The sequence below is a fragment of the Pinus tabuliformis genome, chromosome 2_2, assembly GCF_031772625.1.
Source record: "Pinus tabuliformis cultivar Carrire ecotype Pingquan chromosome 2_2, CPIR1, whole genome shotgun sequence".
NCBI lineage: Eukaryota > Viridiplantae > Streptophyta > Pinopsida > Pinales > Pinaceae > Pinus > Pinus tabuliformis.
The window spans coordinates 1,056,096,875-1,056,124,347 of record NC_142300.1 but is presented as its reverse complement, the minus strand read 5'-3'; the positions used below and the strand labels follow the sequence as shown (position 1 = coordinate 1,056,124,347).

The window sequence follows — 27,473 nt, the reverse complement described above, 5'->3', positions numbered from 1 at the left end:
AGATTGCACTCAATGCTATTTTGGTTATGAGCACTCTCAGCTCGCAGATCAACAAAGCTGTTGCAGAGCATAGATATGCCCCGAGTAAGATCTGCAAGAATATATTTCTGTCACATAATTTGTTTGTTGATGACATTCTAACTTTTGCCATGCTCTGTAAATCTAGTTGGACATGCCTTTCAGGTATCTTCCTCAAATTTCAATCAGCCACGGGTCTGCACATTAACAGAGCTAAATCCACCTTATATTACAACGGCACAAATCTAGAGCTGGCGCAATGGATTGCTACGCACTTTGGTGTCAATTTGGCATTAATCAATGATGGTTTTAAATACCTGGGCTTCTCTCTCAAACCAAAAGCGTATCGGTATCAGGACTGGGTTTGGCTAATCGACCGTTTTTACAGGAAGATTTCAAGATGGGAGTACAGATTTTTATCTCTTGGAGGCAGATTAATTCTTGTCCAATCTGTTCTCTCCCAGCTGGCGGTTTATTGGGCTCACCTATTTCATTTGCCCGCTGCAATCATAAGGAAAATGGTCTCCTTATCGGCAAATTTTCTTTGGGGAGGTCGCTCTCATCAGTCAAAGATCCATCTCGTCAAGATGGATCTCATTTCCAGGCCTAAACGATCAGGTGGTTGGGGCATCCTTCATATGCGGTCATTTGGCCGGGCTCTCTTATGCAACTCTCTTCGCAGGGGCGTTTTTGGTACCGGCACTTGGAGTGCTATAATTAAACAAAAATATTTGAAGGGCAGGCCTTTGGTATTCTGGTACAGGAATAAGACTCTCGGCTCCAAGAGGGGTTCCGCCATTTGGCTTGGGTTTAAAAGGGTGCAGGCACTCTTCTTTGATTTTCTCAGATGGCGTTTTCACACTGGTTCCAATATAATCATTGGTGTAGATGCCACTGTTCATGATCTGGAAAAAAGGCTATCTCCTCATATGATATCCTTTCTTCACACCCGGGGTTATTTCACTTGGGACAAATTGATATTATCTTGGTCATCCTCCTTGCCGATTTGGAAGAGTGCGCAGGACCTTGGGCTTCCTCCTTCGCTGCAACAGCCTTGGGAGCTGGCCACAAAGTTTTTTGCAGACAAGGGAATTGTTCAGACAGGTGATGCTGATGTATTGATATGGACCAAGCCGAATTCAACTCTGCCCATTCGGGTCTCCGATTTATACGTTGCTGCCTTGTCCAATCTCCAACAGCGGCTTTCTCCAATCTTCCCTTACAAATTTTGGAAAGCCCATTGCCCGCTCAAGGCCATTTTATTCTCCTGGCTGCTATTTTCTGATCGTAACCTCTCATGGGAGGTTCTTCAGCGGAAGGGATGGTCGGGTCCAAGCAGATGTGTTATGTGTCGACAAGCGCTGGAAACGAACGCCCACATGTTTTTCCAGTGCCCAGGAACTGCTCAAATCTGGTATGAACTTTCATTATCTCATGGTTTTGCTCTGCAGGTCTTCGCTTCTGTGCAGGAGGGTTACAAGTGGTGGTCAGCTCAATGTCAAGAGTGGCAATCTTTATTTATCATTACCTGTTGGTGTCTCTGGAAGTGGAGAAATGCATGCATTTTTCAGGATTCCAAAGAACCAATCCTCTCCTCTCTCATTCACATATCGGCGATGCTAAATCCATCATGTTGATGTCTCTGTTCTTTATATGTCTTTTCCTTCTTCAAGTTTTCATGTCTTTGCACAGGTTTTCCCTCTATATTGGCCGTGGGTTTTTGGCTCTGTTTTGTTCCTGGCCATTTTTATATCTCAGGTTCCTCCTCGATGCGCAATGTCTGAACGGGTTTAGACTCTCGGCTCCAGGATTGCAATGGCTCTGCAATTTATTGTATGCTCCATGCTTTTTTTCTGTCTTTATCATCTCGTTGTAACGTCATATGGATTTCCTTTTGGTCTTATTCGGCCCCTATGCCTCTTCATGGCCTGTACATTTCCTCTGGAATGTTATTGGACGGACATCACCTGCTATTGAGGCTCATATTAGCATACGCCTGCTATATTGGCTCATATGTACATCCTTATATTTTCTCAATATAAATATGCTGATTTTCACTCTGAAAAAATAGATGAGAAATTTTGCTTATTTGTGTATAAATGGTTTGGATTCATATGGATGCACATGTATATATATGCTTTTCTTTAAAATTTGAATATTTCATGTGTTTTTGGTCAACCAGTTTTTTGGTCTGGTTTTTTACCCGTTCCCATTCCACAAGGTTTTTCAGTTCGATCACCGGTTCAGTTCTGATAACATTGAGTTGAACTAACCATTGGGCTATATATATATATATATATATATATATTCAAGTGTCCCACTTGGACATAGAGAACCCCCCAAAATGTAACCCCAAGTCTCGATGTCTAAGTGCCTTAGTTAACAAGTAGTCATTTTCAAAAGAGGAATCAGGGAATTTGCAATAATTAATCAATAGAGACTTTTATAAATTTTATAGATGTGTGTAAAATTGAAAGCAAGCAAAGAATCCATAAAACACAAGAAAAATCAGAAATTATTTTGATGATGCACAATAGAAGATTCCCAATGTTAATAAAGAACACAGTTTAGAAAGAGGAGACATTGAAAAAAGCCCTGTTGTTTATTCACGAGTACTCCTTTTCGAAAGAGAAGAAAGGCAATTTGTAATAATCAACTGGCATAAGCTTCCATGCATTTTACGAATGTATGGAAAATTGAAAACAAGTAAAACACAAGAAAAATCAGAAAATATCGTCTACCTCAGTGGGTTGACTTGCCATCTTTTTTGCTGCTGTGGTAGCCTCTGCAAATTGACCATCTGTCACAAGCTTCCTGACCTGAGGAAGAACAGTTGCAACATTTGGATCTGTGTAGTCACTTGGCTCTCCAGTCCACAGTGTATCCTCTGGAGAAATCTAGGAGTGAGTAATGAGAAGAAAACCGAGTCTCTAGGAAAATGAAACTTCCACCTGTCTCTTCCTTACACTCTACATCATAATCAAATGACAAACTGCCCATGTCCATGCTACCTTCTGGAAATCTAGATAGAAAATAATGTTTGCAAAAACAATACTAAAACAAGTTTAATGAGCAACAAAGCTGCTTAGAACCTGCCTCTTGAGGAAGTCTGATTAAAAATAGTTGGGTACTAGGTAACATGTGGATATCAACTAAAATGTCCAATGCATGTGACCACACACAAATTGCAAATGTTGATGAAACTTTAGATATCTATTAATAATACAGTAGACTATAGTATAGGTTAATTTGATTGAAATGTTAAAATTTAATGTGAAAAGAAAATAATTAATCACTTAAACTTGTCAAGGACATTGTTTGAAGGATAGGAATTGACAATGGTGGAGGCTATCATCTACTTATTGATTAAGAGGATCAAGATTAAACTTGATTAAAAATTTATAATCAATAAGCTTGTGATAGACTTGTTGGAGGATAGAAATTGACATAGAGGCTATCATTTACATATTGATTAAGAAGATCAAGATTAAACTTGATTCTAAATTTTGATTAAAATTTTATAATGAAAATAAAGATCATTGTGTTGTGGTTTTAACTTGTACTAACCAATGCATGAAACCCAAATGTGACAAAAGTTGATACAAATTGTGAGATAAGAGTTTAGTTACACTTGAGTATGGATGGAAGATGGATTTCCAAAATGAAACTTGGCATGGGTTCTATTGGCTTCTTATTGCTTTTATTTATCTTGAACATGTATACAGGAAGGATCCACACATTGTCTTTTTTATAGATTTTTGTTAAATAGTTTAGTGGGTTCAAGAGGATCCACAATGTGTCATGAAGATAATTCAGTACTAGATGAACGTTGTCCAATGGGTTTCCCATTAGTAGCCTAAAGTAAATGTTGAACTGAACTTTATAATTTTGATACACATTGTAGAGGAACCAAGCAAGGGGCCCTAGATGAATTCAAATATATGATACAAGTTTCATATTCATAGTTTTAAAAACATATATGTATTATCCATTTCACATGTTGTAACATAAGTCTCATGTTCATAGATTTATAAACATGTATACATTATACATCTCCTGTTTTATTAATAACTGTGTGATATTTAATGTTTATTGGAGCAAGACTTCTTTAAGAAACACAAAGAAGGTATTTTAAATATTGGTAGAGCATTATAAATACATGCCAAATTTAACTATAAGTAGATGCATCCAGTTTGGTGTTGACGGTTCTTTAAATATTTTGTAATTGAGACTACAATTTATATTTGAAGATCAAAATTCTAACACAACTTTATTAATAACTCTTTGGTCATACATATGAATTTAAAATCATGCTCTATATTAATATTCAAGTTTAACAACACTATAATTATAATAACAAAATCAAATCAAAGATAAAGTGATTTTTTTCCAGAGAAAAAATCCAGTAAATTATTATCCTATAATATGTGTTTATTACCAGAACTTTCATAATGACAATGTTTACTACACATTAAATCAAACATGACATGAGACATTCCTTATTATATACGGACAAAGAGAAGGCATGTCCAACTAAGATATGATATGTCATCTGACTGAAAAACCTGCATTGAAATGTGCTCTAGATATTGAGCTTTTACATTAATGTGACCACCTATATTCTGACCTGTATGGAGCTTTTAAAATTTAGCCTAATGTCACCACTCCTATTCTGCCTTATCTCGAGTCAGCTCTGTAATACCATATGGCATTGTTACTTACAACCTGATAGGTGTGTCTCTCTTTAAGAGGACCTTTTCCAACATTAATTGCAATCATTTCTCCTACATTAAACCATTTTTCTCCTTGAAGAATATATTCTTCTTATGTAAATATTCCATGTTTTCCAAAGACTGAGATCATCCTTCAATAAATGAGATATACAGTATGTGTGTTCTGTGTTTATCAAGGGATTCATTACTAGCAATGTAACACAAGGCTAACCATAAAATATAGCTCCTAAAACCCACCCTTTCCAGGTCTTCAGTATCCTTCTCAAACTATAATGTTGATGCAAATGCTAGAACTCTACTTGTTACTGTACGTTACGCCTAACTTACTAGCCTAGCTCAGGTTACCACTAACACTAGCTAGCTTACTGACTAGTGCTATCTACCTAATCTTCACTAGGCGGATCGAAAATCCACCACATATGCTTAGGCAGGCGGCGGGTGCCATCCGTAGAGGGGGGGTGGTAGAGCCTTGAGCCTTAAGCCTCGATGGGGCGCCTTTCAAAAGAGTTAACAAATTCACTAGAAAAGTGTTCACTCTGAAATACATGTCAAATATGCCATAGCACAAGCAAGAATACAATGACTCTTCGAGCCAGAGTTCACAAATCTACTCTCCTTTTATGAATCATCCACCGTAATTTGCAGATTCAGACTGGTTTATGGCCTTCTACATCATACTTGTAATAGTGGATCTACTTGACCTAGACAAATCACTGTGAGGTATATCTATGCTCCAAAGGTTTATTTATTGTTCAACTTTCAAACTTAGGTAATTACGTAAAGTTTTTGAGGAAATTCCCTGGTTCTAAGGATCTGTCAACAAATGGTTTTTAGGGATTTGTGTTCCCAAAGTGTGAGCTCACCCAAAAGTGAAAGAAGGCCACAAACCAAAACCAAAAAGCTAGGAATCATGTGTGCAACCATTCTCAAATGATGAAGTTGATCAAAATGCATAAAATCAGCAAACAACAATTGAAAAAGATATCAATGCCTGCACAAAAGTGCAAATTGAGGAATCAAATATCCCTGTAAAGGATAGAGAAGAAGAATATACTGGGATTTCCCCTTCAAGGCTGGTAGTTGTAAGCAACCCTCATCAGTAGGAATGGAGAGAATACATGAATCTGACTAATCTGATTCCATTAAATAGTTGGTTCCATAGAAATCCAGATCCAAATATCCCCTTAAAGGATAAAGAAGAAGAGTATACTGGGATTTCCCCCTCAAGGGTGGTTGTTGTAAACAGCCATCATCAGTAGGAATGGAGAGAATTCATGAATCTGACTAATCTGATTACATTAGATAGTTGGTATTCCATAGGAATTCTGATCTATAGTTAGTCCCCGTGGAACCTTCTCCACAGGGGTGCGTTGAGGCTGAAAACAATTATCCAAAAAAAGCAATATCAAGGATTATTTTTCAATGGGACAGAAACGAAATGTCCATTAATAATGCAAATGCAGCAGCATGCACATGATCAATGTAATTTCAGTTGAATCCTTGAATAGAAATAACAAGTTTTACTTTGACAAAAAAAATATACTGCAAATATACAATGACAAAGTTGCATACCAAACCTGGCTTCAGATGGGTCTCAGCTACTAAATACTGTATGTATGCAAGATGTGATATGGTTAGGCTTGTACGCAATCCTACCCACCCTGCAAACTTTTGAACTAGGTTGATGTGAATGCAAGGTCAAAGCAAGTACCTGGCGAGTCACAACTTGTATGGATGACTGGCAAAATCCTATAGTGTGTAAATCCTAAAAGCAATGCCATTGCAAGGCAGTATTAAGGAATGAAGTGTGCCAACCTATACACACCTACAAGCAGGTAAAATGGGAAAAGTATTGAAATCATAGTTGTGTATTCCTAATTGCAAAATGATGCATATGTAGAATATGTTCTGACTTTGTTTGAAGGATTTGTTTTGGAAAGCAAGGTCAATTTCAATATCGTTTAGATACGTTTGAGTAAGATAAAAGTATTTTATACGAATAACTAATCCAGATATAGAAAACTCAACTGGAAAAGCTAAAGAATTCAGAGAGACCTTGCGGGTGATGAAAGCACCCAACAAGGTTCAAGTCTCCCCAATTAGACAAGCAGCTCCACAAGAATTAAATTGTTTTAAGATAATTTGAAAAAAGAGAAACACTAAAGGAATTCCAACCTTTCTTTTGATTGATCGGTACTAGTTTCAACTTTTAGATAAGGCCCAGAAGCAACTGGAAGCATCCAGCACTGTACCATGTCATATAAATCCATTTCGGACCCCGATATGCCATTCCCAAGGGAATTCCTTCCAGCAATGGCTTTGCTCATACTATCAACACCTCTGAAAACAAAATATGGACAGGCCTGTAGATTTAGGTTCTATCTTCAAAACTGGTGGCAAGTTCTAGGTCTGTTTTTAGTAGTTTAAAGTTTAAACACTAGTCGACTCTAACTACCTCAGAATTCGAAATGCCTCAGCGCCTACCATTGTCATTTTTCTTATGTTTCTCGAATCCCAATGCAGCCATCTTGCACCTTCCCATTGTGAAAGTACTCTCAATAAAGCAAAACCACCGTTCCCATTGTGAAAGTACTCTCAATAAAGCAAAACCACCGTGGGATATTCTAACTCCTCAAGCTTCTCTTTATATCTATCAAGTGAAAAGCAAATCATTGCCTCACTACATCAAACTTTTTTCTTTCCGTGTATCTATTTATATATCCATTCAGTGAAAAGCTTACTGCATTGGGTTTTTATTGAAAAGCAAATCATTAATTTACTATAACTTACTACATTATGCTTAATATACCCAATTCCTTTCACTAAAAATAAATCATTAACTTACTACATGCTTAGTATACCCCATTCCTTTCACTAAAACTGACACACAAAAGCACACACGTCTTTCAAAAGACGACTTGAAGAATGGTGGAGAAAGACGACTTGAAGAATGGTGGAGAAAGACGACTTGAAGAATGGTGGAGGCAATATCAGTTAAATGCTTCCATCGTCCCAGAACCGCCCCTGGTTCTGATTTCGATGTCATTTTTTTTTGCTTTTTGGGAGCAAAGACACGACAATAATCTAGGATTAAGAGAATGGAAAAGCAGAGCAATCATTCCTATGCATTTTCCAATGAGGAAAACAGAAGTCGATTTCAATGGCTTTAAACGTACCATTGAGCTGCAATAATTCGGACTGAACACCACCCCACACCATGGCTCCCAGACGACCATTACCCACAGGCAATGCGTCCGTCCAGTATTCAGCCTGGCTGAAAAACTCCACTTTAAGTTCCTGTTGATCATCGCTAGTTCCCAATCCCACTGCATCGCCAGAAACTACAACCCATTCATCCTCGGAGGACCCAGTTTCGAATCCCACATTCCTCCTCCTGCACACAGTCTCCATGATCCCCAAAAATGGCTAGACTCTTTTCTGTTTCTGTTGCAGAAGCTCGATAGAAATGCCAGTACCACTAAAACAGTTGCAGAAGCTCAATAGAAATGCCAGTACTGCTAAGTATTCAATGAGAAGTCGGTGGAACATCTACTACTGCGAATTTTATGGCTTGTGGCTTGTCACATGAAACTGCTGGGTATTTGTGCTGATGTCTAGGGCTGCCCCAGCAGATCCACGTCAATCTGCTCAGTGTTAGAGTAACCTGTGACGCAATAAAAGCAAAAAAACAGAGAACGCAGAGTTACCTGTCAAGCAATAAAAGCATGAGAAAAGAGAAGTACTGCGGCCCAGGTTTAAAATGTCCAAATTAGGACGATCAAATAAAGATCAGAGATATTAAATATTAATATTTCAAAATCCCGCTGTTTGCAGCCTGCTTGCGCAACGATAAGGTGGCGGTCCAGGTCCCACGTAGACTGAGTGGGTAGCATTGTTGAAATTTGACGGTGAAAATAATTATTTTTACATATTTTGTCGTTTAAGTTTTTAAAAAATTTATTTCCCAATAAAATATCTAACTTTACTTATATCATAGGCTATATTTAGTCACAAAATATCTGACTTTTTATTTTTAGTGCTGTGACATTAATAATAAAATCAAAATTTTATTTCCCAATAAAATTAATAATAATAAATAATAAAATATTTATTTTTAAATCTATCATCTACTATTTTTAGTCTTCTGACATATCTATTTCATACCCGTAAAATTTGTTTTTTTAACATGTGTAGTGAAATTTGTTTTTTAAACCTAATCTAAAGAAAATTAAGATGAAATTTGTATTTTAATTTAATTTAGAAAAATAATATAATATTAAATATTGTGTTTGGGAATATATGTTTCTGACATATCTATTTCATACCCGTAAAATTTGTTTTTTTAACATGTGTAGTGAAACTTGTTTTTTAAACCTCATCTATTTTAATTTAATTTATAAAAATAATATAATATTAAATATTGTGTTTGGGAATATATGTTGTTATAATTGTTGGATGAGGTGTTGTTTATTAAATATTGTTTTTGGAAATATGTGTTGTTATAATTGTTGGATAAGGTGTTGTTTATTTAATTATTATAAGTTTTGAGCTTTTAATTAGAATAGTGGAATAAATTTCAGTAGAATTATTAGTTTTTTGTTATTTAAAATATATTTTTTGATTTTATGGGATAGAACATTGGAATTGTGGAGAGTACATAATTTAAATATGTGATTTCAATAAATCTCTACTAAATTTGAAGTAAATTTAATAAAAAATTATGTTAGAAAAAACTTCAAAATTTATAACAAATCAACTATAACTTTGGATAAAATATTTGTATGACGATGATATTAAAATTTTGGAAAAATGAATATCATTCTTAATGATATTAACTTTTTAAATTGATATATATATATAGAAAATAAAAGATCTTTTTTTTTTTTTTTTTTTTTTTAAAGGTGGAAAAACCTATCAAACTCAGTTTGTCAAACTAACAGTGAGGACAGCCATCTCTGGCTGCTATCCGCGAATGTCAGTTGACACATCACTGTTATCAAGGAAAACCACGCCACCTGAAATAACCCGCTGGTGGTCCGTAAGGGAGCAGGCTTTCACTCCTGCCAAATGCCTCTGGGTCTTGGGCCGTTAACCTGTTTCCTTACGTCCGAGGAAGACGAGCTCTTAGCCAAGCAGAAGCAGTTTTAGGGCATACTCCAGGCCCAAGAAAATAAAAGATCTTGAATTAAAATGAGCTTATTTTATTTTATAAATTTAAATTTATTTTAATTTTTTATTTATTAAATATATATATATTATTCAATTTCAAGGTCATGGCCAAGCCAGACACATGTATGAGACCTCCTTGTTTGTGGGACAAGGGACCCACCCACACATGTATGAGACCCATTTGTTTGTGGGACAAGGGACCCACACACATTTGTATGAGACCCTTTTATTTTGGGACAAGGGACCCACCCACCTAAGTTTAGGAAGGCATACATACTCTACCCCCCTCTTAGGAGAAAGCACATGCTCTTAATCATTAGGCTCACTCAAGTTGTATATATATAATTACTAAGATGCATCATAAAAATATGTGTGAGAGCGAAAAGATGCATCAAATGCCTTATAAAAATTTAATGACCACTCTAATCTCTCAAGTAATTTTTTTATGACAAGTTATTGTGGAGAGTTTACAATTCAAACTTGTGACTCATATATGTGTGTGTGAGAGAGAGAGAAAGGACGCATGAGATGCAATATATAAATTTAACGGGTACTCCTACATGTCAAGTAATTTTTTTATAATAAGTTTTTTTTAAATATCATGTATGATAGACTTCACTTGGGTGGGCAAGCTTACTTCCTTGAGTCTTGTTACAAGGGGCCAAGGATGTCCCTCCTGTTAACTAATCCTTCGAGATTGTTATTGTAAATTGTATAATATGTAATTAGTTTTACATTCCATTTTTACGGTTAATAAATTACCGAGACACAATTGTCTCGTACCTAGATAGTGTTGGGTCCCTATAATACTAATGATTACCCCATTACTATTGTAGTTGTACCCCTTATTAATATTGTTGTGCCCCTATTGTCCCCATATTGTTATTACTGTGCCCCATAGAATCCCTCTATTGTTATTTTTGTGGCTTTATATTATTATTGTTAGGTCGGCTGGGTTATATTGTGACTCCTTAGACTCCTATGTATAGAAAGGAGGTTTTGTCATTTGAATCATCCAAGAATTGTTCATTTATGTAATGTAAAGGAGGTTGCCCCCTCGAAGAGGCTGAATTTTAAGGCGTTGATCTATCTTTTCTATCTTTTTCTTGAGCTGGTTTCATAACATTTGGTATCAGAGCTTTGGATTCTAGGGTTTCGCTGCTCCAAACAGGTCATCGTGGCATTTTCGCTATAACTTTTTTCTGCGACGTTTCAGAAGCTAAAAACAAAACCCATTTGAGAAGACATCGCGCTGAAGCTCGGGTACGAATTTCAAAGTTTTTCGCGCTATATTTGCGGAGATATGATTTGAGGAAGTTGGTCTTTTTGTAGACTCCTGAATTACATTCCAAACAGGTGACCTGGGGAAAATCATCACAACTTTCTCTCTGAGTATCGGATTGAAATTTTGTAAGAAGGTAGAAAAAGAGGACGGATTGTAGTTTCTTTTATATATTTTTCAGAGCCAAAGGTCAAAACAGGGACACGTGGCACGTCGTACAAATTTGCTCTACTGAATTAGTCTATAATCAGGTCATTGTGGGAGATTTGGCATAACTCTTCATTGGAGAATCCAATTGGGGTCAGACTGGTGGCATTAGAAATAGGACACAGAGGGCTACCACAGGTCACAATTTCATAATTGGATGATCCGAAATTACAGAGATACATCAGAGGCAATATCGAGCTCCTACAAAGTGAAAAAAGGTGTGTAGATTTTTTAAATTTTTGCTTAAGCTTGGTTTGAAAAATTATTTTGAAGGAATTCAAAGGGCATAGTAGAGCATTAGTATCGGTAACTGATGCCCCGAGGAAAGAAAATGCAAACACTTAGTAAGCAATCTGAAAGCTCTAGCATGACTCATGAAGAAAAGGAAGAAATGCTACATGATATATCGAAATTACAAGACCAAGTGCAACAAATTTCACTCTCACAAAAGCTAAAAGAAGCTAAGATAAATGGAGTGGAATCTAAGATAAAGGGCGTGGAAGCCAAGATTGATGATTTGAAGATAGATTTGAACGCAGATTTGACAAATTTTCTACAAGAAATACTTACTAATGGTGGAAGGGGAGGAAAGGAAACTCATGATGCAAACAAAGGAAATGTTAATCATGATTTCATAGACTCTAATGTTGGATCGAAGATGCACCATATTCCAAAAATCGATATGAGGAAGTTTGATGGCAAGGATCCAGCAACATGGATATTACAGATGGAGCAATTTTTCGATCTCAATAATGTGAAAAACACACAAAAGGTACGTATTGCAACTTTATATTTGGAACCAAATCAGTTTGTATGGTATCAATGGCTTTGCTCTCGTAAACAATTTATCACTTGGGCAATTTTTACAGAAGAATTGATAGCACATTATGAGGATACAAAAAACAACACCTTTTTTAGCCAATTGATAAGTCTCAAACAAAAGGGTTCAATAATGGAGCACATTGAGGAGTTCCAAAAATTGAACATAAGGGTAAAAAATATTCCAGAGGAGCATAGGATTGATGTGTTCATAGGGTCTTTAAAGGATAATATCCAACATGATGTTCGCCTTTGGAACCTGATTCATTAGAGAAGGCATTCAGGTTAGCAAGAAAAATGGAAAGCAAAATTATGGCAACCAGGAAGCATACCACTCACAACTATAAAGACGGAAGTGTTGTTGCCGCTAGTCTTCCACAACCTATAAGGTTGACACCACAACAATTGGAAGAAAAAAGAGCAAAAGGGCTTTGTTACAGTTGTGATAGCAAATACACTAAAGGTCATAAGTGTGACGAGAAGAAATTATTCTACATAGATTGTGAAGAGGAAGAAGAAAAGGAGCAAGAAAGGTCAAAAGAAGAGGATATACTCCAGGAACAAAGCCTAGATGAAGAACAAATAAATCCGACCATATCTTGTAATGCATTGGCGGGAATTACCACTCCTCAAACCATCAAGATAGAAGGACAAATCAAGAAGAAAAAGGTAATAGTGTTGATTGATTCAGGAAGTACCCACAATTTTATTCATTGTAAGGTAGCAAAAGAATTGAATTGCTTCTTATATCCAACACCAGAGTGTCAAGTGATGGTTGCAAATGGAGGAACAATAAATTGCTCTGGAAAGTGCCATAATATCAAGCTATCCATGGGAGAATATGTATTGACTAGCCCAATGCTTTCCATTCCAATGGGAGGTGCTGATGTTGTACTAGGAGTCCAATGGCTACAATCCTTGGGTACAATAGCTTTTAATTTTCAAGAACTTTTCATGAAATTTTCTGTGGAAGGAAAGGAAGTTGAATTAAGGGGTATTGCAGGGAAACCGGGAAAGATAATCAGCTCTAACGGTATGACAAAGCTTCTAAAAAAGGAACAAAAGGTGTAATTGCACAATTATGTTCGCTAGATGTTTCCACATTGGAATCATCTATTTCTCCAGATCTCCAAAAAGTCTTGGACAATCATTCCAAGGTATTTGAGACTCCCAAAGGTCTCCCACCTATTCGTGATCATGATCATGCTATTCATCTGATTCCAGGAAGTGTTCCTCCAAACATCAGGCCGTACAGATATCCCTATGCCCAAAAGAGTGAAATTGAACGTATGGTTGCAGAAATGCTAGAGGCTGGTATAATTCAACCGAGTCAAAGTTCTTTCTCTGCTCCAGTAGTATTGGTGCACAAGAAGGATGGATCATGGCGCATGTGTCCAGATTATAGGGAGCTCAACAAGCTCACTATTAAAGATAAGTTTCCCATTCCTGTCATTGATGAATTACTGGATGAATTGCATGGATCAATTTACTTCACCAAGTTGGATCTTCGTTCAGGATATCATCAAATCAGAATGAAGACTGAAGACATTCTGAAAACAGCATTTAGAACTCATGAGGGTCATTATGAATTTTTGGTCATGCCTTTTGGCCTTACCAATGCACCCTCAACATTTCAAGGTTTGATGAATTCAATTTTCAAACCATTCCTTAGAAAATTTGTGTTAGTATTTTTTGATGATATACTAATCTACAGCAAGTCTTGGAAGGATCATGTTGAACATGTTGACAGGGTGCTACAACTATTGGAGGAGAAACAATTATATGCAAAAAGATCCAAATGTTTCTTTGGAGTACAAGAGGTGGAATATCTGGGTCATATTGTATCTCATGAAGGAGTTAAGGTAGACCCTAGCAAAATTAAAGCCATTAAGGAATGGAAAATCCCCACATCCATAAAGCATCTGCGAGGATTTCTCGGGTTGACAGGGTATTATCGCAAGTTTGTTAAGAATTATGGGAGAATAGCAGCACCTCTAACAACATTATTGAAGAAAGATGCATTTTCATGGACTCCAGAAGCAACAAAGGCCTTCGAACATCTTAAAGAGGCAATGTGCCAAGCACCTGTTAGCTACACCAGACTTCACAAAAACCTTTATTGTGGAATGTGATGCTTCAGGAAATGGAATTGGTGTTGTTTTAATGCAAGATGAAAGACCCATTGCTTTTGAAAGTCGTCCAATCAAGGGAAAGTTTTTACACAAAGCTATTTATGAGAAGGAAATGTTGGCAATACTCCATGCACTTAAGAAATGGCGACCCTACCTAATGGGAAGACACTTCAAGGTAAAAACGGATCATGATAGCCTTAAATACTTTTTAGAACAAAGATTATCCTCTGAAGAGCAACAAAAGTGGGTCACAAAGATGTTGGGTTATGACTTTGAAATCATCTACAAAAAAGGGAAGCAAAATGTGGTGGCAGATGCACTCTCAAGAAAGGATGAGGATGTGGAAGCATTGTTGTGCGCCATTTCTATTATCCAACCAGATTGGATAAACGAAGCAAGGGAGGAATGGAAGAATGACGAAGAAGTGTGGGCACTTATTCGAAAGTTACAACAAGATTCCAGTACGTCTGATACATTTAGCTGGAAAAATGATTCGTTATGGTACAAAGATCGCTTATACCTCTGTAAGAATTCCCAGCTAAAACAAAAGATTCTTATGGAATTGCACACTTCTCCCTTAGGAGGGCACTCAGGATTTTTAAAAACTTACCACAGGGTTAAGAAGGAATTTTTTTGGGATGGCCTTAAATCAGATATTCAAAAGTTTGTGGCGGAATGTTTGGTTTGCCAACAAAATAAAGTTGAAACAATTAAGACACCGGGTCTATTACAACCTTTATCCATTCCAAGCCAACATTGGGAGGAGGTTTCAATGGATTTTATCACAGGTTTACCCAAGTCTGAGGGAAAGAGTGTCATCATGGTGGTAGTTGACAAACTTACCAAGTATGCACACTTTTGTGCATTATCACATCCATTTAAAGCCAGTACAGTTTCTACTGCATTTATGGAAACAATTCAAAAGCTACATGGAAACCCAAAGATTATTGTAAGTGACAGAGATCCCATTTTCACTGGAAATTTTTGGACAGAATTATTTTCTTGTCTTGGTACTCAGTTAGCTCATAGCTCATCTTATCATCCTCAATCTGATGGGCAAACTGAGATAGTAAACAAATGTTTGGAAGGATATCTTCGTTGCTTTGTATCTGATAAACAAACACAATGGGTCAAATGGTTGCCTCTGGCTAAATGGTGGTATAACACTTCCTTCCATACAACAACAAAAATGACCTCATTTATGGCACTTTATGGGTATCAACCACCATCCATCACATCATATTTAAGAGAAAATTCTAAGGTTCAAGCAGTGGAACATCACATCGAACATCAACAACAAGTCCTCCAACTCTTAAAGGATAACCTCGTGTTGGCACAGAATAGAATGAAACAACAGGCAGATCAACATCGCAGCGAAAGAAGTTTTGATGTAGGTGATTGGGTATTCCTACGGCTACAACCATTAAGCAAATGTCCCTCAAGCAAGCTAAGAAGGATAATAAATTTCACCAAAGTATTATGGTCCGTACAAGGTGTTGCAAAAGATTGGTACTATGGCATACAAATTGGAGCTTCTTGCAGCTTCTCGATTGCACCCAGTTTTCCATGTTTCATGTTTAAAGAAGGTTATAGGCGATAAGCTCCCAGTTCAAACAATATTGCCAGAACTTGACGAGGAAGGAAAAATTATATTGGAACCAGAAGCAGTCACAGAAACAAGAACTCGACAGCTACGAAATCGATCAATTTCAGAGTATCTTATCAAGTGGAAGAACTTATTTGCTAAAGATTCCACATGGGAGGATGAGAATTTTATACAGAAGCATCCAGAACTACTCAAGCTTTGAGGACAACACTTTTTTGAAGGAGAGGGGCATGTTGGGTCCCTATAATACTAGTGGTTACCACATTACTATTGTAGTTGTACCCCTTATTAATATTGTTGTGCCCCTATTGTCCCCATATTGTTATTACTGTGCCCCATAGAATCCCTCTATTGTTATTTTTGTGCCTTTATATTATTATTGTTAGGTCGGTTGGGTTATATTGTGACTCCTTAGACTCCTATATATAGAAAGGAGGTTTTGTCATTTCAATCATCCAAGAATTGTTCATTTATGTAATGTAAAGGAGGTTGCCCCCTCGAAGAGGCTAAATTTTAAGGCGTTGATCTATCTTTTCTATCTTTTTCTTGAGCTGGTTTCATAACAGATAGCACATGTATAAATAAGTAATTTTATCATTAATATGACGCTCTTACATTGTGTTCTTTCAATGTGGAATTTATTTGGGCTTATACACTGGTATCAGAGCCCTCATTGAGTTGTTCCTAAACTCCATGTATTTGAAGTCTATGGCGTAAAGGAGACGTGGAGCATGAAGACTGTGAAGATAGAGTGCAGCAGAAGGTTAATCCAGTGGAGCAATGCAGTGGGATGCCCAAACTATTGACTCTCTGTAAGTTTCATATCTTTCAGTCATAATGAAAGACAATTGGAGAAATTGAGTGGCATAATTAACATATCCTTGGAAGTTAGAATACAAATTTCCAATACTGAGTCCAATACCAATAATTGTTGGATTGTTTGCTAAAAGTCTAAGTTCCATGCATCTAAGGGTCGCTTGTTATTTTAATTTTGGGAGGCTTTATTTGCATTTACTGCATCAAACGGGAGTTTACTTACAGTGAAATTTCTGAAAGATAGTATTTGCATTTACAGCAGTAAACAAGAGTTTAATCACAGTAAAATTTCTAAAGGATAGTATTTACATTATTTGCATTTATGGCAGTAAACAAGAGTTTAATCAAAGTGAAATTTCTGAAGGATAGTATTTGCATTTACCACAGTAAATAGGAGTTTAATGACAATACAATTTCTGAAGGATAGTATAAATGAAATATATATTTTTTGGTGGCTTAAATAAAATTTCTGAAGGATAGTATAAATGAAATATATATATTTTTGGTGGCTTAAATTTTTAATTGAACAGTGGTCAATTTTCTCGTGATTTGAAATACATATTGTTATTAAATTTTTAATTGAATAGTGGTCAATTTTCTCGTGATTTGAAATACATATTGTTATTAAATTTTTAATTGAAGAGTGGTCAATTTTCTGGTGATTTGAAATACATATTTTTTTAAGAGGCCATTGGTAAAATAAAATTTATTTGGAGGCTAATAAGATTTGAACCTAGCTCTTTGTTAGGCTATTTTTGAAACTTACCACTAAACCACAAAGCCAACTTTGTTAAAACAAGAGGAGAAACGAATTTATATATTTTCAGAAGTATTGCATATATTTTGAATTTGAAAGGATTTGAAGAATATTTGGTTACATAACAATTATGACTTCAATAGTTTCCATAGTTGGAGTTGTTCTTAATGGAAAGGAAAATTATCAAGAGTGGTTTAGAAAGCTTAAAAGTGCCATTGTTTTTAACAATTTGTGGGAAGTTTGTCAAGGCAAGAAGGATAGTGATGGAAAAGAAATTGCACCAGAGCCGCCTGATAATGAGAAGCAACATGCAATTTGGGAGACAAAAGACAACAAGGCATATGCATTAATAATTGCATCGATGACAGAAGAGGTAAGCAGATATATCGTTTCTTTTGGTACTACATTTGAAGCACTAAAGAAGTTGAAAGAATTGTATGATTCACACTCAGAACTCGAAATTATTCAGTTATTGTTAAAGTTGTTTAATTTGGAGATGAAGGATAATGATCCTTTGAAGAGTGCCTCTGAAATAAAAGCCATTTTTCATGATATAGAAGCCACTGGAATTAAAGTAGATTTACAACTTACAGCTTTTATAAAAGTCCTTCACCCTGTCTATTCAAACTATTTGGAATCTCTCCAAGCTAGTGGGTAGTTAAAAGACATTACATTTGATAAATTAGTAAGAAAAATAGTTGAGAGAGAAAAATCCTTTGGGAAGAAAGAGACTCCACCTAACTCTAATGTAGAAACTTTGTGCCTTACACAAAAGGATCAGAAGTCTCATGCTGAAACTTCTAGAGGTGATAAAAGTACTAGAGGTTGTGGTAGGAGAAATTATAGAGGCGAGGGGGGGGGGGAATAATCAGGGAGACAGACAACAAAGGAATTTCAATGATAGACTAGCTATCAAATGTTTTAGATGTGGTAAAATTGGTCATACTTCTACTAACTGTAAAATCCCTTGGGAGAAAGTCAGTGAAAGGAGAGAACAATTAAATGAAAAGAAATATCAACCACCACCAGATAAGGGAAAATCATCAAAGTCTGCACATTATATTATTGCTCACTGTAATTTTAATATTAATGTCGTTTTCAACACTACATTTTCTTCATGGCAAGATAGTTGGATTTTGGATTCAGGAGCCACTTGCCACATGACATTTAGGCGAGATTTTTTTTAAACATTTAGTGATGATATTGATGGTGTTATTTACTTTGCTCACAAGTCTCAAATTAAACCATCTTTCATTGGGTCTATTCGTTTGAAGATATTGAATTTTGCAGATTATGTTCTACATGATGTACTTTATTCCACAGTTTCAGCGAAATTTAATGTATCTTATCCATATTCGGCAACAGGGGCATTCTATTCATATATTTAATGGCATCATCGAGATAAGAAGAGCATCTGATCATGCAGTTGTTATGATTGGTGTGGAAGAAGGTACGCTTTTAAAATTAAATGGTACTTCATCTACTAATTCTCGTGAAAATTTTGTTCTTTTGGCACAACAAAGTGATATCATGTCTCCCAGCTTGTTGTGGCATGCTCGATTTGGTCACATCAATTATGGCAGCATCAAAATTATGAAAAAGCAAGGTATTAAAGGTCTTCTGACAGTTCCAAGAAATATTATACCTTGTGATGCTTGTATTATAGGAAAGCATTGTAAACAACCTTTTCATAGTTCTTCTTTCAGATCTTCACGAAAATTAAGTCTCATACATTCAGATTTATGTGGACCTATGCCTATTGCCACTGCAAATGGAATAAATATGTGTTGACATTTATTGATGATTACTCGAGAATGTGTTGGGTGTATTTGTTGAAGAATAAGTCACAAGTGTTTGATGTTTTTAAAAATTTTCATTTGATGATTAAAATGAAACTCAACATAATATAGGCATTCTCAGAACTGATAATGGTGGCAAGTACACTTCTCATGTTTTTGAACAATATTTGAAGGACAATGGAATCAAACATCAGACTACCATACCTTATAATCCACAACAGAATGGTGTCACAGAACGTACGAATAGAACTTTTCTTAATATGATTAGATGTATGATGTTCTTTAAGAATGTTAAGTTGATGTTTTGGGGAGAAGCAGTGCTTTGCGCAACTTATATTCGCAATCGTTGTCCTTCTTCTATCATCAATAACAAATCTCCTTATGAAATGTGTTATAATCGTCTTCTTGTTGTTCAACATTTTCGAGTCTTTGGTTCTCTATGCTACACATTAATTCCTAAAAATCAGCGCAACAAGTTGGGTGCTAGGAGTCGCAAATGTATTTTCTTGGGATATTCTGCTACTTCCAAAGCTTATAGATTGTATGATGAGGAGAACAAGAAATTCATTATTTCTAGAGATGTTATTTTCCTTGAATCAAATAAAAGTAATTCCGTTGTTGATAAGTAACTGTCTCATTTGGATAAATTTGCATCTAAGAAGTTCTATTTTGAATCTGATAATGTTGTTCCACACACTGAAGAGGGGGTTCCCATTTTGGATCAGTCTGTGGTTCTTCCATCTTTGACTCGTGAGAATGTTATTTCTGAAGAAAATTTGGATGATAGTAATGTTTCTACAGGACCAAAAATTAATCTTGAAGAGCCTTTTTTTCAAGTTGAGCAACCATCACAACCACTTCAGCGACGTTTACGAAGATCTACACATGCTCAAAAAGTTCCAAGCAAGTATAATGATTTTGAAATAGGAATGTCTTCTAAAGGTGATTTAGGTAATGTTTCTCATGACCGTGAATGCAATCATTATACAATTAGTGAACCTAATTGTTTTGAAGAAGCTGCTAATTGTGATGAATGGAAGGATGCAATGCAAAAGGAATATTATGCACTTATTAAGAATGGAACTTGGAGGTTAGTGGATCCTCCTGCTGGTGTCAAACCCATTGGTTGCAAATGGGTGTATAAGATCAAATACAAAGCAGATGGTTCACTTCATAAATGCAAGGCAAGACTTGTAACAAAAGGTAACGCTCAGAAGGAAGGCGTTGACTACACAAAAACATTTGCTCCTACAGGAAAATGGGGCACAATTAGAACTCTATTTTCTCTTACAGCTCAGAATAGTTGGAAGATACACCATATGGATGTCAAAATAACTTTTTTGAATGGTGATTTGTAGGAGGATGTTTATATGTTTCAGCCTTAAGGTTTTTCTATTAAAGGCAAAGAGCAAAAGGTATGCAAATTGGTTAAGGCTTTATATAGACTGAAACCAACATCTCATGCATGGTATGAAAAGTTAACTAAACACCTTCTCAAGTTGAATTATAAGTTATTTGATCTGGATGATGCAATTATTTTTATTAAGAAAATTGGAAAGTTAGTTGTATAGTTGGTTGTGTATGTAGATGATTTAATGATCACAGGAAACAATGATGACCATATAGCATCCGTTAAAAGAGAATTATTGAAAGTTTTCGACATGACAGATTTGGGTTTATTACATTATTATTTAGGGATTGAAGTTGATCAGAAACCCAAATATATTTTCATTTCTCAAAAAAAAATTATTAGACAATTATTGGATAGATTTGGGATGCAGGATTGTAATCATGTCGCTACTCCTACGAAGCAGAATTTGAAGCTTACTTCCATTGAAGGAAGTATGTTTGAAGATCCAACAAAGTACAGGCAACTTGTTGGAAGTTTGAATTTTCTAACTACTACTCGACCTAACATAACTTTTGTTGTAGGGATACTTTCCAGGTTCATGCATAAGCCATGTGAAGGTCATTGGAATACAACAAAGCGAGTGCTCAAATATTTGAAAGGCACTCGAACATATGGCATCAAATATTCCAAAGTTGTAGATTTCCATCTCATCGGCTATTCAGATTCTAATTTTGATGGAGATAAGGAGAATGGAGTCTCTACTTCTGGTTATTTGATGAGTCTTGGATTAGCAACCATCAGTTGGAGATCACGCAAGCAATCTGTTCCTGTTGATTCTACCACCAAAGCCAAATATGTTGTAGCAACTCAAGCTACAAAAGAAATCATTTGGCTTCGCAAAATACTTGAAGACTTGCAGGAGAAACAAAAGGCTTCAACTCCACTACTTGTCGACAACTCTTCTGCAATTCAGTTGGCCAAGAATCCCAAGTTTCATGATCAAAGCAAGCATATTAACACCAAATATCATTTGATTCGACATTATTTAGAGGCCAAAGTTATTTATTTGACACATTGTCCTACTTCAGAGCAGATCGCAGACATATTTACAAAGCCACTGGGACGTGAAAAGTTTGAAAAATTCAGAATGTTACTCAGCATGTCAGATGTTTACGGTTAATAAGTTACTGAGACACAGTTGTCTCGTACCTAGATTGCACATGTATAAACAAGTAATTTTATCATTAATATGACACTCTTTCATTGTGGAGTTTATTTGGGCTTGTACACCTCCTTGAGATTTGAAACCAAATGGAGAGGATAACATCCGATTCGCCCATCTACTCCTTATTCCCACTAAGGAACACAAATGAATTTAATAATTAAAAACATGTGAATCCTCGATAGTTTGTTTTGCATGTTTTGTTATATGAAATTATAGGAGTGGTGTCTTTTTCAAACCTTTTGACTATCAAATTGGTTTGTAGAGTGGTTACACGAGCTTGCCCCAGTTTCCAATTCCTATTAAAAAATATCTAATTTCTAATTACTGAAATATTAAGTAATTAATTATAAACATATGTTATTTTTTTTAAGAAATAAATTATCTATATAGAGAAAGTATTGAAATTATTATAATATGTAGAAAGGAATCTTTGTTCAACCACTCATTTATATTATTTTAATCTTTGAATAAATGTGAACTTAATATTAAACTAGCAATTGCCCCAATAGGTGCAAAGAGAGGCCTATAGGATTTTTAAATTGAAAATTTTGTACTTTGAATTCTATAATTAATAAAAATAATAACAATAAATTAATTATTATATAATAAAATATGTTTTTATGAATATAAAATATATTATATTTATAATTATGATGAATTATAAGATAATTTTTTAGAAAAAATGTTTGTGTTTACAATTTTTTTTTTGTTTTTTTCACAAAATCTTATGTTATAGTAAAAGTTTGCATGAAATGATATGAAAATTACATAATTAACAATACACAACACATAGAATACATAAAAGAAATGAAGTTTTGTATAAACATCAAAATTACTTAATAAATTTTGATACATTAATTAAATTTGACATTCTTAATACATCAAATAAACTTGATGAAACTAATCTTCAAAATGTTGAGAAACATTGCAATTAGACAAAGCTTCATCTATCATACCTTATTCAATAGGAAAAACTTCATCAATCATATCTAACTCGACTTGATTTGCTTCCTTCTTTGGGTTTTCACTGGACTCTTTTCTTTTCCAATAGTCCTTTTTGAGATGCCCTGTTTTATTGCAGTACCAACATTTGGCTCTACACTTCCACTACACTTCTTGCCTCTTGACTTTGATCTAGAAAAAAATATTTATTTTTCTCCTCTCTCCCTGGACTGGCCTCTAGCTACCATAGCTTCTAGCGTGGAAGTTTCAATGCTAGTCTTCCTTTGTACTTCTTCAGATAACAGAGCTCCTACAACATAATCAAATTCTAGAGATTTGGTTGTGCTCAAACTGATATAAGTCACAAAGTGATCCCAAGACTCAGGAAATGAGCATAACAAAGTAATGGTTTTATCTTCTTCTTCAAATTTGACCTCCATATCAGTCAACTAGAAAACAAGTGTATTAAATACATTTAGATGTTCTGCAATTTTAGTGCCCTCCTTTATCTGAAGGTTATACAAGTGTCTCTTCAAATAAATTATGTTGGTTAAAGACTTAGTCATATACAAAGTTTCCAATTTACCCCACAAATCTGCTATTGAGTTTTCTTCAACAATGTTGAAGAGAACATCAACTACCAGACACAACTTGATGGTACTGAGAGCTCGGGCATCCAAGTCCTCCCATTCCAAATCTTTCATGCCAACAAGTTTCTTTTTAACCCCATCTAATGCTTTGTGCAACCCTTGTTGCACCAACAAATCTCGTACCTTCAGTTTTCACAATGCAAAATTGTTTTTACGAGTGAACTTCTCCACCTCAAACTTGGCATTAGTCATTTTGACCATTTTCTTCCTACACTGGCTCTTTCAAATTTCTTTTAACCTTTAAAAAAATGAGTGGGTTCTTTCAAGGTTCCTTCACCTAGGGTTTTCCTCCCCTTATTATTATTATTATTATATATTTATTTATTATTATTATTATTATTTTATTTTTTTTCGCCAGCTAGTGTTTTTCCTTCCTCTCAAAATTTATGTTTTCAATGAGGGTTTTTCTTTTTTTTATTTTTTGCCTCCCTATTTGAATTTTATTTTATTTTTTGAAATTTCTTCAAAAAAAAATCACATAATTCTTTAGAAACCCTATTTTAATATTCTTGTTCATATAAAAAAAATACTTCAAAAACCCTATTTCAATCTTCTTCAATCATTACTTTCATTATTAAAACAATTTTTATTTTTTTTTACCGAACCTAGCAATTGGACTTTTGCTTGAACCCAACTGGGTTTGCTTCTCCTGTCTATTTTTTTTTTTTTACTTGTCATAGGACAACATTATCTTAGTTGGTCTAGACATGACTTTTGTCCACAAACTGAACTCTATTGAATTTGGCGGTGTTGGAGGCTGTCATCTTGGACCCGTAAAATGTGACAGACTGTCTCACATTATTGCTACGATCTCATCGTTAGCATTGTTGCTTCCTGACAGGGAGAAGACAAGCCCTCATAGTTTGCAGGAACAAATATTTTCCTTCACTTCCTCTTTGATTACATTCGACCCTCGAATTTAAAATTAGACGACGACTACTTTCGTGAGTAAAAATGACAATTTCTCCTCTTGCTTACAATCAACGACGAATATTCACATGTACAAATTATGTTAACAATTGTCTTCTTCTCTTATTTAACTAGGATGATAACAAACTGAGAACCAATCATTGATCGATTTTTTTTTATAATCGGATTATTTTCAGGCCTCTATTGGATCTTACTGGAGGCCGCCTTCTTGGACCTGTAAAATGTGACAGATTGCCTCACATTGTTGCTATGCTTTCATCGTTATCATTGTTGTTCCCTCACAGTTCGCAAGAACAAATCTTTGTCTTCACTTCCTCTTTGTTTGCATTCAGCCATCAAATTTAAAAAAAGGCAATGATTGTTTTTGTTAGAAAAATGAAATTGATCCTCTTGTTTACAATCAACGGCGAATATTCACATGCACAAATTCTTTTAACAATCGTCTTCTTCTCTTATTCAATTGGGATGATAACAAACTGAGAACCAATCATTGATCGGTTTTTTCCAAGAGTTTTTTTGTTTTTTGTTTTTGTTTTTGTTTTTTTGTTTTTTGTTTTTGTTTTTTTGCTTTTTGTTTTTGTTTTTTTTTCTCGGGCCTATATCAGATCTTACTGGGAGTTCTGATACCACTTGTTGGTATTTAGAGCTCGTAAAAATTAATTAAGTTAGAAAGGAAAATACACAATGAGTAAGAAATGAATCACACAAATAAACACAAGAATTTTATGTGGTAAAACCCTAAAAATGTGTCAAGGAAACCTCCACAGGGCAAAGGATTGGAATTCTTATTATTCAAGGTAAAAAATGACTCTCCAACAATACATCAACTTGTCCCGCAACATCATTTTAATATGAAGACTTTGTTACATAACTTCCTATCGTTATGCTTCTGATGGTAAAGCCAAATTTACTGAGATAATTACATTTTTAATAATTGTTGTCATTCTTAACATTATTTTGTTGGAAAGCGATGTATAAAAGATAAAATTCTCTCCCTATATAACTTTTGATCCAAACTTTTTTAATTCAATGCACAATATCCATATTCACATTTATCTTTAAAAAACATTAATTTAAAATGAGTGATGATTTCTTTATGGATGTGTTAAATAATCGTTATTAACTAGTTTGCATATGGATTCAACTTTATCTCTAAACAAAATAAGCAAATAATAATTTTATAGTAATTTATTATATTTCTTAAAATTTTGTTCTAATTCATATTTTTTTAATTATATATTTATTTTAAATTATTTATTTTTATTTTTAAATTATTTATAAAATGTAAATGAGATAAATTTTATAGAGTTTAATATTCATTTAATTTTAAACTCAAATTTGAGATTAAAAAAAAAACATTTATTTTGTAAATAAAAAAATTATATTAAATATATATTTCATTAAATTACAATATTATTTATTTTGGTGATTAGAAAAAAATAACTAAATATAATGGTAGATTAATTTTGATTATTACTATTATAATCTTTAGTTAAAAGTTAAACAAATAAAATATTTTAACAATACACTTATTCGTCAACTAGTATGAAATAAAATACAATTTTAATTTATTATTAAATATTTTATTTCATATATATATATATATATATATATATATATTAAATAATAAAAAATATATTTAGATATTTCTCATTTGAATTATTTATATTTATTTAAAAATATTATATTTAGAATATTTTATAAAAATAAACAATAAAAAATATATTAAATATTTTTAATTTGAATTATTTATTTTTATTTAAATATATATATTTAAAATATCTTTTAAAAATAAACACACACTATATATATATTTCATCTGAATTATTTATCTTTATTTTAAAAAATTATATTTAAAATATCTTATTCTCAACACATTTGGTGTTCGGTATATTTGAAAGTGTGGTGAAATGAATGTGGGCCAAACATTTAAGAAAACTCATCATTTCCCCATAAGGTAGACGAAATTCGTAGGTGAGCTAATAAAAAAATAAGGCTTATCGGCTTAATATATATATAAGAAAGAAAGTAAGAAAATTATTTTAACGTCCATGATGTTAAAGATAGCTTATAGGACACATTGCTTCTTTATTGGTTGATGTATTCAACCCTTTTCCTGTGTGAGAAAAGGCGCATAAGATGCAAGTTTTCCGTGTGAGAAAAGACTCATAATATGCAAGATATAAATTTAACACTCCTCCGTGTCAAATAATTTTTTTATAACAAGTTTTTTATTTAAATATCTCTTGACATGGCACCTGATTTTTTAATTTATTTTACCCTTATTTAAATATCATGTATTATAGACTTCACCTAAGTGGGAGAGCCTACTTCCTTCAGACTTGTCACAGGGGGCCAAGGATGTCCCTCCTTGAGATTTGAAACCAAATGGAGGGGATAACATCTCATTCTGCCAGTTACTCTGTAGTCCCACTAAGGAAGTTACTCCATAGTCCCACTAAGGGACGCAAATGAATTTAATAATTAAAAACATGTGAATCCTTCAAGTTAGTTTGTTTTGCATGTTTTGTTATATAAAATTATAGGAGTAGTGTCTTGTTCAATTTTTTTGACTATCAAATTGGTTTGTAGAGTGGTTATATGACTTTGGCACAATTTCCAATTCCTTATATATATATAAAATTTATAATTACTCAAATATTAATTATTAATTATAAACATATGTTCCTTTTTAAAGAAAGAAATTATTTATATAGAGATAAAGTATTCAAATTATTATAATATGTGGAAAGAAATCTTTGTCCAACCACCAGTGTATATTATTTTAATCTTGAATAAATATGAACTTAATATTAAATTAATGTGTGAGAGAGAGAGAAAAGACGCATAAGATGTAAGATATAAATTTAAAGGGTACTCTTACCGGTCAAGTAATTTTTTTATAACAATTTTTTTTAAATGTCCTTTCACATGAGGTCATTTTTTTATTTTGGGGGAGCATATTTCCTTGAGACTTGTCACAAGGAGCCAAGGATGTCTCTCCTTGAGATTTGAAACCAAATTGAGGGAATAACAT

General features: G+C 34.3%; 1 protein-coding gene across 1 annotated transcript in view; it reads right to left on the bottom strand.

Annotated features, from left to right (window-relative positions):
- The window catches only part of LOC149197035 (alpha-L-fucosidase 2-like), a 268,707-nt gene extending 260,194 nt beyond the window's left edge, over positions 1–8,513 (bottom strand). Inside the window, exons 1-2 of the mRNA XM_089408531.1 lie at positions 7,928–8,513; positions 2,760–2,905 (exon numbers count right to left, since the gene is read on the bottom strand). Of these exons, the coding sequence (XP_089264657.1) occupies positions 2,760–2,905; positions 7,928–8,162 (381 nt within the window). The 5' untranslated portion in view covers positions 8,163–8,513. The remainder of the gene's footprint in view (positions 1–2,759; positions 2,906–7,927) is intronic.
- Between the last annotated feature and the right edge of the window lie 18,960 nt (positions 8,514–27,473).